The 12,842-nt window shown below is 39.0% G+C and overlaps 1 protein-coding gene across 1 annotated transcript in view; it reads right to left on the bottom strand.

Annotated features, from left to right (window-relative positions):
* LOC124721162 (acetyl-CoA acetyltransferase, cytosolic-like) overlaps positions 1–11,838 on the bottom strand; it is a 91,510-nt gene extending 79,672 nt beyond the window's left edge. The window contains exons 1-2 of the mRNA XM_047245991.1: positions 11,683–11,838; positions 3,930–4,060 (exon numbers count right to left, since the gene is read on the bottom strand). Of these exons, the coding sequence (XP_047101947.1) occupies positions 3,930–4,060; positions 11,683–11,725 (174 nt within the window). The 5' untranslated portion in view covers positions 11,726–11,838. The remainder of the gene's footprint in view (positions 1–3,929; positions 4,061–11,682) is intronic.
* Between the last annotated feature and the right edge of the window lie 1,004 nt (positions 11,839–12,842).

The raw sequence follows: 12,842 nt of genomic DNA, 5'->3' as shown, positions 1-12,842 counted from the left end.
TGAAAGACCATAGGCACTGCTTGCAGAAAGGAAAGGTCCAGGTTTGTAGTGTGTTTAGGCATAAAGGTTTAATCTGTCACGAAGTTTTTCTATGGATCGGAGTAGATGCTTAATAAAAGTTTCACTGTAGAGCCTAACATTGTATACCAATATAGTAACATCACTCAAACAACGGAAACCAAAATATACTTATCTGTACACCACAGTATGCAGAGAGACTTCTTGAATGCTATTTGTCAGCTTCGAACATAATGCTGAATAATATTAATCACATTATTATCCACATAACCAATTCTAAGGTATCATGCACCAATCATCAGGCAAAGCTAATACGAGAATGTTAAAAACTTACACAACATGAGTAAAAAAGAATAAAATCAGTCCTAGCACACTGTGAAATATTGGACTATTTGTATTTGTCTTATCTGATATCAAAAGTCAACTGCATTTAATGTTAGCTCTGTTGTAACAGCCCTGGTGATGCAACATACTGTATCCAGCTAGTTTTGGGCCTAAGCAAAGTGTCCTATGGTATGCATCCTCCACATTCTTTGTTGCTCTCACTAGTTGGTAATGAAGACTGTGATGGATGCATACCGTTGCCACCTCTTTGAGACAAGTGTATCCCATGTGACATAAATTTCAGTACAGTCAGATTCATTCTGAACCCACTGATGTTCCATTGAAGAATGGGAACCAATGTATTTGTGCAATCTGTGGGTGGGGAAGACAGCTGATGGACTTGCTAATTCTCTTAGGGAGACAGCAACTTCCATACCCTGAGCTGTATAGTCATCATCTGATCCGTCAGTCAAAATCAACGTTGGGCCATTCTTTCCTTTGCTTTTACATTTTCCACAGAATGTTTGCTTTATTAGGAGGTTATTTAATTATCAATTTGTTATACACATCCTGGTTTTTCCTGTCTCTGTCTGCATAGTTGTACAACTAAAATGCACTTTTTTCTGCAATAACTGGGAACTGAATATAGAAGAGCAAAGTCTCCTAAATAGGTCCACATTTCTGGCTGGACTTACTGTTACAAGTGTTTATCTAGAGACAGTAACTTCCCGCATGAATTTTAGACCATTCATGTTATAATGCCTTGCACACCTTTTGCCCTTCAAATTAGAGAATATATTAGGCATTTTAAATTCTTGCATTTTACTCTCACGTACTCTGTAACTTAACTGGGGTGTTATCAGTGTAGCTGATATAGTGTGTTGGAGATGAACACCACATCATGCTTGGCCATTACACACCAGTGTGGCTTAGCCAAAACCTTGGCTGTTAAAATGTCTCAGTAGTTTGGTATGTAGCATAAAAATTTCTGGTTGAACCAGTGGTTTGAACATAAAAACAAAATCTGCTGGCTTTAGAAGCTCTTAATATTTGTACCATCGGTGTTACACCTGACACCATTATTTTTGAAGTTCATCTGTATCAAGATACAGAGTGTCTTTGGGCATCACATCACATTTGCAGCATTCTGGTATGCTGTGTAACTCCATCACCATCTAATAGTGACTAGGGCAGTTAGCTTCCAAAAGCATTGAGGCCCAACAGAAGGTGAAGGCTTTTATAGTAAGTCTCATTTCTAGGTCTTCTGATGGAATTTAGCATTTTTACAATACTATACAGTTCTTTCTGTATGTAGGCAGTTGATAATTTTCCAGATGTACTTTCTTCATGTTCCATAATTAAAAACACATTCTGGGAAACTACATGTGATCTGCTACTGTTGTTTTCTGCCTTCCTAGACAAGTAACCCTCTGACTGACTGCCTGGCCAAACATGTTTGTTGGATTTTATGTCAGTTGTGTCCAGCTGTCCAAGGGAGATGTTTGAAGTGTTTTGTGGAAATTGATATCAGTCACTTCATTCGCATGAGTAAATAGGGGTATAAAAGTACAGTCAGATGGAGTTCTGCACAGCTGAGTTAGCCTAATTCAACTTAGGAGCAGTATTGTGCACCATGGGTTGCCCACTAACATTTTCAACTCTACAATTATCCACCACATTGGCACATGGAACACCTTATGGTTCAGCTTTTCGTATGTTACACGGGCAACATATCAGGCAAACATGCAGGCCAGAGAAGCAATGGTTTCACCCGTACTCCAAAACGGGTTTGAACATTTCATATTATATTCAATGAGAATTATGCTGCTGATGTATGGCATGTGATACAGCCTACAGGAAAGGCAGTGCCACGGACTCTAAAACCACTCTGACATAGCAGTTGCTGTTCATATTGCTCTGAATAAATTGGAGCATAATTGTTGCACACTGAATGGCACCTCACGCCATTACACATGAAAGGTGTTGCTCAAACAGGTTGCCAAACTGCAGTCACCATGATAGAATTTAATGTGTACAAAACCATCACTGTAGAGCAAGTTGAAGTGGGACTCATTCCAAAAGATTACACTTGGCCACACAGCACGCGTCGGTATTCAGGTGTGCATTTCAGATGGAGGCACTGGTGAAGTCTGGACTATGGTAGTCAGCACGATGACAAGTGTGTACCCATTCCATACCCCAGCAATCAGCATTGGCTTGTGTATCTTGTCCGGTCCACATGTTACAGGGCTCCAGTGTTGAGCACACTGTGGGTAAAATTTTGTGGTTCAATAATGGAAAATCCAGGATGGAATAATGACAATATAATCAAATGGATAGACTGCTACTCACCGTTATTGGAGATGAAATGTCGCACAGCAAAAATACTGCTAAACAAGTAAGCTTTAGGCCAAAAGGCATCCTTCTGAATTAGACATCTCATCTGTGTGTGTGTGTGTGTGTGTGTGTGTGTGTGTGTGTGTGTGTGTGTGTGTGTGTGTGTGCGCGCGCGCGCGTGTGGACTCAACATCTCCACTACACGGTGAGTAGCAGCCTATCCTTTTCATTATACTGTCAAACTTTATGGTCTGTTACAGCCATGTGGAGAATATCGCAGTCATGCTGTACTACTGGCGCACTGAATATTCTTTTACCAAAGCACTATTTACACAATCACCTTTTATCTCCTGGTTTAACACATGTATCACTGGTGTAGCATGATGTCTTGTACAAACTGAAATTTTGCAGTACGAGAACACACACATACTAAACCACTTGATATTAATGAGATACAGTTGCACTTGCTTTCCCACTTACAATTCTTTTGACAGCTGTTCACTGACCAAACATGATGTAACAAACAATAGTGTTTCCAGCCACACACAAGAGAGCACTGTGGGTCGACATATACATCATTTGTCTGCAAACTTAACCACTTATTACTGAAACTAAGGATTCATTTGAACAAAGCTTTCTTATGTGGCATTAACACTAGTCTGTGTCTTATCAATAATGCCGGGAAAACCTAAGGAGCCACAACACTGAACTGTACCTTCTAGCTCTGAATTTGATGAAGGGAGTCTTAAAAGTGAGAGGTGGATTACTCTCTCAGTTTCAAGCTATTACCAAGCAACATACAGATGTTAGTGATGTAAACATTTCAGTAAATTCAATGGAAGAAATGTTTTACTGAAAGATACACTAACTGGTATTTGTTGCAAAATCTTAAACTGATAAAAAGCCATATTTGCTAGGATACTAGCACTTTGCATTATTATACTTTAGTTCTGCAGATTGCAGATGGTTCTCTAATCTACTACCACACCTAAATTAGCACATCTCCCCCATCCCCACCACTATTATCATGGGGTTCAACACATGCATCACTGGTGTAGCAACATGTCTTGTATAAACTGAAATTTCTTAGTACAAGAACACTCCTTTCTTCAGGTAGTGTTTATTCCTTCTTGTCTTGAAAGAAGTTGATGTAGCCCCCACTAATAGCATGGTACAGCATTCCTCATTATTCCTACACTATAACACACACACACACACACACACAGCATCCTATGTGTATACATGCTCACCTGCCCCATAATGACTTCACATATTCCAGGTGTATTAGCGGGATCAATTTGTGCTCTCTGCAAAGCTTCCTTAATTACTATCGTGCCCAGCTCATCAGCTCTAAGGGTTGAGAAACAACCACCAAGTGATCCTGAAATTACATACATAAACACCATTTGCAAATTAATTTTTGCGCTGTTTCCACAACTGCATAAAAACTGAACTGACATTATCTACAACAAAGGCAACCACTACTTTACGAGTCCAATAATTGTACTGTAAATGGTTTTAAGTTGAGGAGGAATGTAGTGGCAGCTACAATGATAACTTTTACAGAATTATTAAACTTATGGCTTACAAAAGAATACGGTATGATCTTTGCAAAGAAGTGATACTGTGAAGAACAGATTCTAAGCTGCTAGATGTCATCACATAATAATTGTGGATACTGAACTGCAGTTTCCCTGGATCAGGTCATCACAATCCACCACACTGAAAAATCTATTTATTCGTGCACACTATGACATCAACCACTATATCACTATAGAATCAAATATCTACTTAACATATATTATTTTAACTTTTATTGTTTTGTCAATAGTGAAAAGTTTTTCAGGACTTATATGGTAAGTGAACGATATTGCCACAGGCAGAATGGAGTCAAGTTGTGTTCAGTGACTAATCCAAGAACTATGTGAATAATGGTCTGATCCATTAGGTTGTCAGTATCTCCCAGAGATTTCCTGATGTATATATTCCATTATCATTGCTCAAAAAATCACTGCATCACATATTCATAATACCCAAGAGCAGCATGTCACATTCTTGAATACTCTTAATTGCTTGAAATACTACCAAGTGCATCTCTACAGTATTCTGTGAGGCTACCCACTGTCACTCTTGATTGTCGTGTGATACTGATAATCTTGCAAAGTATTTTCGAATCTAGTTTATGTCTATTATTAAATAGGAAGAAAGATACAAACTGTGGCCATTGTGTAAGACATGTCAAGGATGATATGCTGATATCTACCAACAATATTTTGGCCTTATTTTTTATTTACATTTGTGCGTGTTTTCTTGTTTTCTTTCTGTCTTTTGCAAGTAAGAACAAGTAATGTTCACATTATGACATGCATGCGGGGTGAAGTGTGGGGGATGGGGGCTGCTTGAAACACCTTGCAGGATTCAGTCAGTTCAACTACAAAGAGCCATCAGGGAGTCTGAGTCAAATGATTTTGTAAGACCACAAGGCCAAGATTAATTCTTTTTTTTTTTTTATTCCATTAACTTCCAACCAATTATGTTTGCTGATGACAGTTGGCCTAAGAATTCTCTAATATGTGATGAGCACACAGCAAAAGGGCCAAAACTACATCTTTTCATGCTCCTACAAAATTTGGTCTTAAAGATGTTTTGATATTCAAAATATGTCGTATGTAGCTCCCTATACTAGTCTATGCTGAGGAAGTCTCTTCACCACTGCATAGCTACTGGCACCCTAAATCCACTTGAACTTTACTTCTCTTCCCAAATTTCTCCTTGGTTTCCATCAAAGTCTGCTCATTGTACAGAGAGAACAACAGCAGGGATGGGCTATAACCCTGTCTCACTTCCTGCTCAGTTAATGCTTCCTTGTTATGTCCAGTTCTTATCACTGCTGCATGGTTTCTGCATAAGTTGTTGTATGTAGTGATTTACGAAGAATAGCCTTGTATTTTGGTAACAGGGTAATGTGAATTTACACTGCCTGTCCCGCTACTGCCTTGTTTTGTTTCAGACCGCCAGTGTAAGGTGTAGACAGCTCAGTCATGAGGCAACCTCCATACAAGCATCAATGGGAGAGTAGTTCATTATTTGTTCATTGCAATACAAACTTCAAAGGAGAACTGAGTTACTTATTTAACTTTGTCTTTGTGTTTGTGTAGTTTCATCTTAAATTTTTTTGTGTATTTGTGTCCTGAGTGTGGATAGGGGCTGTGAATACTGTGTTCAGATGCAAGCCAAGTTGGTGACTCTTCACTCACAGCTACATGTGGCTCTGGCTTCAGTCATGCAGCGGAGGGTGTTGCCATTGGGCTTCCACCTATTGGTCCACAACTGCGGCTGGCCGGTTACTGTCCACTCTGAGGCTGACCCCTCACTCGTGCTGAAGTGGGAAGGTTGCGTCAGAGTGTTGGGGGTGGTTAAAGACTTTCTGTGGGACAAGTTGAAAGGTATCCCCAGTTTGCCTGACAAATAGGTTTCAGGTGCCAGTTGTAGCTGATAAATATCCTGAGCCAGCTGTAGTTTTCCCTGTTTCAGTGAAACCTACTCAGCCTGCAAGTTCTGAGGATTCACAGAGGGTAGGATTATTGGTTGTTGGAAGCTCAAATGTTGGGTGCATGAAGCAGCACCTTAGGGATATAGCTGCCAATGAGGGAAACTGGTAACCAGTTTGCGTCGTCCTTTGCGTATGCTACTCCATGCTCTGTACTCACTGGTCATACACCATGTCCTGTACTCGTCTACCGCTACACAGCATTTTTTGTGTGTATTGCTGTGTGTAAAAACTATTATCATCTCCCACCTTGTGCTATTTTCAGCATAACACATGAAGATGGGCATTATGTTCCTGAAACCAGGCACGTTCTAAATAAAAGAATCTTACAATTCTAATGGTATTTTCAACCTCTGGCATATAATTATAGTTGATGGTGACTTCAGTCTACCTTTGATATGTTGGCAAAAATATATGTACATAGGCACAAAACATAATCCAAAATTGTACTAGCCAAAATTTTCTATCTGAAAATTATTTTGTACAATTAGTTAAGGAGCCCGGATAAAGTGTAAATGGTTGCAATGACATACTAGACCACTTGACAACAAATAATCCTGAGCAAATAGGGAGCATCATGACAGATATAGGGACTAGTTACCACAAGGCCAATGTAGCAAGACCAAATACCAAAACATCCAAAACCACCAAAGATAAATGTAAAATATATTTAGTTAAAAATGCAGATAAAAATTTGTTTTTTAGACCAAATGTAGCTTAAATGTAAAGAAATAGTACTGATGACAACTGAGAGGTTCAAATTACGGAAACTAAGAAGAAACTGAACAGATTCCCCATGCTACACAAAACAGATCAGAACACTGTCGCAGAAGCAACAATGAAAGCACACCATATTTAAAAGAATGCAAAATCTCCAATACTGACAATGTCACAGAAGCTTGAAATTTATTGTGGACTTCAATGTGAGTTGCTTTTAATAGTTTCCACAATGAAACTGTGTCTTGAAATCTGACAGAAAATCCGAAGTGCTTCTGGTCCCACACAAAGTACATTAGTGGCAAGCTACTCAATAACCTGAACTGTGCAACAACAATGGTAATGTTACAGACTACAGTAGCACTAAAGTGGAGATACTAGACATGCTTTTTTGAAATTTCTGCACCAAATATGATGCAGTATACATTCCAGAATTTGAATCAAGAATAGTTGCCAATATGAGTAATTTAAAAGTAAATACCCTCCATGCAGTGAAGTAGCGTAAATCACCTAATAAAGGCAAGTCTTCTGGTCCAGACTATAGCGCGACTACTTGGTTCCTTTCAGAATATACTGATATAATAGCTTCATTCTGAGCTTCGTACTTAGCAGTCACATACAACCACTCACTTGATGAAAGATCCATATGTAAAAGACTGGAAAGTTGCACAGATTAGACCAACACTCAAGAAAGGAAATAGGAGCAACCTGATGACTTACAGATCCGTAGCACTGACATCAATTTGCAGAAGGATTTTGGAACATATATTGCATACAAACACTATGAATCACCGAAAAGAAAATGATCTATTAACAGGCAGGCAGCATGGATTTGGAAAGCACCATTCTGATGAAACATAACTGGTTCTTTATTCATATGAAGTAATGAGTGCTACTAACAGAGGATCTCGAATCGAACTGATGCCATATTTCTAGATTTCCTGAAGGCTTTTGACACAGTCCCTCACAAGTGGCTGCTCATCAAATGTTGTCCCTAAGGAGTATCATCGCAGTTGTGCAACTGGATTCGTCATTTCCTCTCAGGATGGTCACAGTTTGTAGTAACTGACAAATAGTCAGTAACTAATGAATAATGATCAAGTGAAGTGGAACTGATGTCTGGCATTTCCCAAGTCATGTTATAGGCCCTCTGCTGCTCCTAATCTATATAAACAATTTAGGAGATTTTGAGCAGCCCTCTTAAGATTGTTTGCGGATGGTGCTACAGTTTACCATCTAGTAAAGACATCAGATGCTCATATTCAATTGGGAAGTGATTCAGAAAACGTACCTGCGTGGCACCAAAAACTAGTAATTAAGTATAAATAATAATAAGAGTGAGATCCTCCACACGAGTACTAAGAGGAATCTGTTCTATTTCATTTACACGACAAATATCACAAATTCAAAGGTTGTTGATTCAGCTAAATACTTCAATATTATAGTTATGAACAACAAATGGAATCCAAGCTGCCGGAGAAGGCAGTCATGTGTGAGGTCTGCTTGCTTGTATGAATGAATGTGAGTGTGTGTTTCTGAAGAATGCTTTGGCTGAAAGCTATAAGTGAAAGTGTCTTTTCAGTGTGCATGTCTGCAACTCCACATGTCATCTAACCTCTGTTTCAGTCAATCATTGCCTAATGCTTCTTTTGAAACACTGAATAAGCCATGGTTCTTTCAATTTCTCCAAGTACCACTTCCCTAATTACCTACTTTTTGCAATTTCTTCAGTTTTAATCTGCTGTTCATAAGCCATAAGTTATAATCAAAGTCCACATCTGCCCATGAAAATGCCTTGCAGTTTAAAATATGCTTTTGAAATCTCTATCTTACCATTTTTAATATGTCTGAAATCTTCTAGTGTCTCCATGTATCTTCCATGTCTACAACATTAAGGTCTAGTGAATAACACAAGCCATTGGTATATTCTTTGAAGTGTGATGTCATGTTACATAGATGTTGTCTGGGATCTCTTTGTGTGTGTCACTTGTAAATGTCAGTCATATACTTTCTTTGTAACACGTTTATTTCTTGTGGGTGATGGCTTGGACTGTACTGTTTACAGACTGACCGAGCGAGCTGGCGCAGTGGTAGCACATTGGACTCGCATTCGGGAGGATGATGGTTCAAACCTGTGTCCGGTCATCCAGGTTTAGGTTTTCCATCATTTCCCTTAATCGCTTCAGGCAAATGCAGGGATGGTTCCTTTGAAAGGGCATGGCCAATTTCCTTCTCCATCCTTCCTTAATCCGATGGGACCGATGACCTCACTGGCCCCTCCCCGAATCAACCAACCACCCGACTGAACTGCAGCATAGCACAAGGTCTAAGTTAGGTTGTCAGGTGACAAGTTTTGTTGCAAGTTGGTAAAGCCAACAAATGTGTCATGACAAGCTTTTTTTTATGTATAAGCTACCATTTCAGTTACATTTGCATCCTAGATCTAATCTCTAATACTGTTTTATTTGTCTGAAGGCATTAGTAACAAGAAAATTTCCTGGCATGTAGTAATTCCTTGGTAATGTCTTGGTTGCTAAATATTTTATTTATGACGTATTTCTAGTAATCATCATCACGTAACTGTGGCCAAAATTAACACAAATGATGAAATTAGAAAAACTTAGATATGAATACTACAAGACCAATCTAACATAAGTAATGAAAGTACACACTGAGTATAAGTACTTAACAATATGCTTAGGATAGCTAATACAAGTGAGCAATACAAGAAAAATGTTGTCTCTTGTGCATCTGCTGTTAAGCGTATTTGAAAGACATTAGGGCCTACTTTGAGATGTCACATACTACACTGGAGGCAGCAGACTAGAGAACTGTATTACTTTAACTTGGCACCAGATGGCGTTGATCTTAGATGGCCAGATTGCTTAGAGTTAAGAATTAAGTTTCCGTTGTGTTTATGTTATTGTGGTGTCGTTTGATGCTATTAGTTTGCTGTTTGTCATGTGGTAAGTCGTTTAATTCAATTTGTGGCTTCTTTTGTTAGGTATGGATATGACTTCTAACTTTAATAGTGCGCATCTGTTGGCTGAAATGGGGGACGACATGTTGTCTGTCATTAAGTTTCTGCAACTTTTTGGGCTTGTGACAGAGACAGTAAAATGCGGCGTATGCCAGCAGAATATGCTAGTTGGGGATTAGTGTGTAGTGCCGGAACTTTTTTATGGTAAGTAGTCATGTTTTTGGGTCTACAGTTCACGTGTTATGATGTTTGGTGGGGTTTTTGTGTGTTGTTGGGTCGGTGTTATTTACTGCATGTGTTGGTGGTTGATGTTTTGGTATCGGTACTTTTGGTTGATTTATGTACCTTGGGAGAAATACTCTATGTCAATTTTTTTGGAATCGTCAGCTGTATTTGAGCTGCATAGGTCATGGGAAGTGACTGACTGCAATTTGTTGTGATAGCTGTGTGTTTTGGTATTGTGAATTGCTGTTGACCCATATAGGTTAAGGGAAGTATCAGATTCCAATGTGTCGTCGTAGCTATGTGGGTTGGTATCGCGAACTGCTATTGGCCTATATAGGTAAAGGGAAGTGTCCGATACCAATTTTTGTTTTAGGTGTTGGTTTTGTGGTATCGATAGTTGTGGCGTGATTATAATTCTTGGAGTAGTTGGTTTTTATCTTGTGGTATCGACAACTGCGGTTGAGCAACGTAGGTGAAGGGAAGTGGCCGATTCCTGTCGATATTGTAAGTTTAGCGGAACTTGGGAATTTTGTGGTGTTTTCATGTCGTCGTGTTTTGTAGCTTGGGATCATGGTGTGTCTCTGTATGTGTTTATATTTAGTTTGTCCCCACCCAAAAACCCCATTATTCCCGCACTGGTCCCCCGTTACTTCGATTATATTTTTCGAGAGAGAGTTGTGTGCTAGTTTTATATGTATTTTGGCGTTTGTTGTCGTGTATGTAATGAGGACATAGGCTCCATATTGGAAACGTTGGCATTGTTCGTTTCCGCCATATTGGTCACGTCAAGGATCACAGCAGACGGGTGGAATCGGACGCTTCTGTACTCCCCACCACTCTGTACTGCTGCATGTTCACTCAGTGAACATTATTATTTACTTTGTGTTGAACGTGTAGTCCCATTTATTTATTAATACAGTCATAAATTAATTGATTTAATTATAAACTTTCCTAAATACAAACCAATCTGCTAAAACTAATTATAGGGAAATCTACAAAATTACTGCCCGAATCAATCGCTATTCCCAAGCCCTATAGACGAATATTCCACGAAGGAACCCAAACACTTGGTTTAATTGTAAGCACCCTCCAGCATAAATACAATGTTTGCAGAGTATAGATGAGGATCAATAAAGAACAGCGTTTTAATTTTCTAACGCAAAATGTAATAACGAATTAGATGCACCTTCCACTCCATCAAACAACATAATACGCTTGCAAGTTACACAAAACGATTAATTTCCCATAAACTCAGTAAAATGTTACGCGCATCGAAGGGACATTATTTCAAGCGAGTCTGCTAATTCGCGTGGATGGTGGTTTAGCTTCCAAACTTCTATATGAACAATGGCAGCATGTACGGAAAATCGTAACATCTTCAAATACTTCCTGGGTCTGGATCTATAAACTTCTGGAAAAAATTATTTTCACCTGTTTCTTATCAAAACAACTATCAATACAGAAATGAGTTGTCTCTTAGAATTTCATTTAAACATGCTTTGTAGCTCAGTAATATGACACATGAACTTACCTATTGGTGTTCTGACACCAGAAACAATCACAACTTCGGTCATTACTAGGTTTATATTACTTTTTTTATGATATCACGCCACTGGTACAACCCAACCGTACACTAAGTTGACGTGGACTGCCGGCTTGACCAGAGACATTCTTTGGGTAATCCTAGCCCCTGATGCTCATATGTTACGACCGACAATGATGCCCATGCAGTGATTGGTGCTAAGATGGCGGATGGGAAGGGTGTGAAAGTTGAATCTCCAGAAACCCCAGGTAAACATATGTTGTTATTTGTGTATGGGAATTAGCAACCACACAAAATCACGACTGGGTGATAACGAATCCAGATATCAAGTCGTCAACAGTTTTGCGATGTTATTACATACAGGTCGTGGTCTTTCCCAGGTGTGGATTAACACAAAATTTTGTTATTTTTATGATACGAGAAAATAAAAAAAGATTTAAAATCAGACACTGACAAGGAATTATAGACCGTGTCTGGTGGAAAGTCATTGTAGAATTGATGCTGCTGACTGTGGTTGCATGATATGCAATAGATACCCCATAATTCGTTTTATGTGGAAATTTTCCAGTGCGGCGATAGTTATTGTCACCATCACGTGCCATAAAATTAGCTGTCCCGGACAATATGTGTCCTTCCGTCATCAAGTGCTGTGTTTTATGAAAGATAATTTCCAGGGACATAATTTGAGCCAAATACACAGCCTTGCAGAGATTTAAATCAAAGCTTGTAGCTGACGTTTAACTCCAGCAGAAAGCTACCATTTAAATCTTTTTAGCAGCCTGTCTATATTTCACTGTTTTCTCGTGACAGTCTGACTGGATTTGAGCCTGGTGAATCTTGTTACAGCAGTGAAGCAGTCTAATATTCGGAAGCTGTTGTAGTGCTGTTTCTGCCCATCTAGGGGCAATGAAGTGTGAAGTGCGTGACAGCAACAAAGTGTGATTTTAGATATTGTGTGTGTCATTGACAAGGGCGAGATGATAGTCCAGGAATAAATTTGTCATGTGATACTATTTTATTTATATATTTTACACACATCACGCACAGGTACATTTTTTGGGCGTCATATTTAGTAAAACTTAGTTTGGTGTCATTGCCAGGCTGTCCGGAGTTTGTTTTTTATGTAAGTGAATACCGAGTTTGCTTTT

Source organism: Schistocerca piceifrons, chromosome X (genome assembly GCF_021461385.2).
Source record: "Schistocerca piceifrons isolate TAMUIC-IGC-003096 chromosome X, iqSchPice1.1, whole genome shotgun sequence".
In the NCBI taxonomy this organism is placed as follows: domain Eukaryota; kingdom Metazoa; phylum Arthropoda; class Insecta; order Orthoptera; family Acrididae; genus Schistocerca; species Schistocerca piceifrons.
The sequence above is the reverse complement of the archived record's forward strand: the minus strand, read 5'-3'. Positions and strand labels throughout refer to the sequence as shown.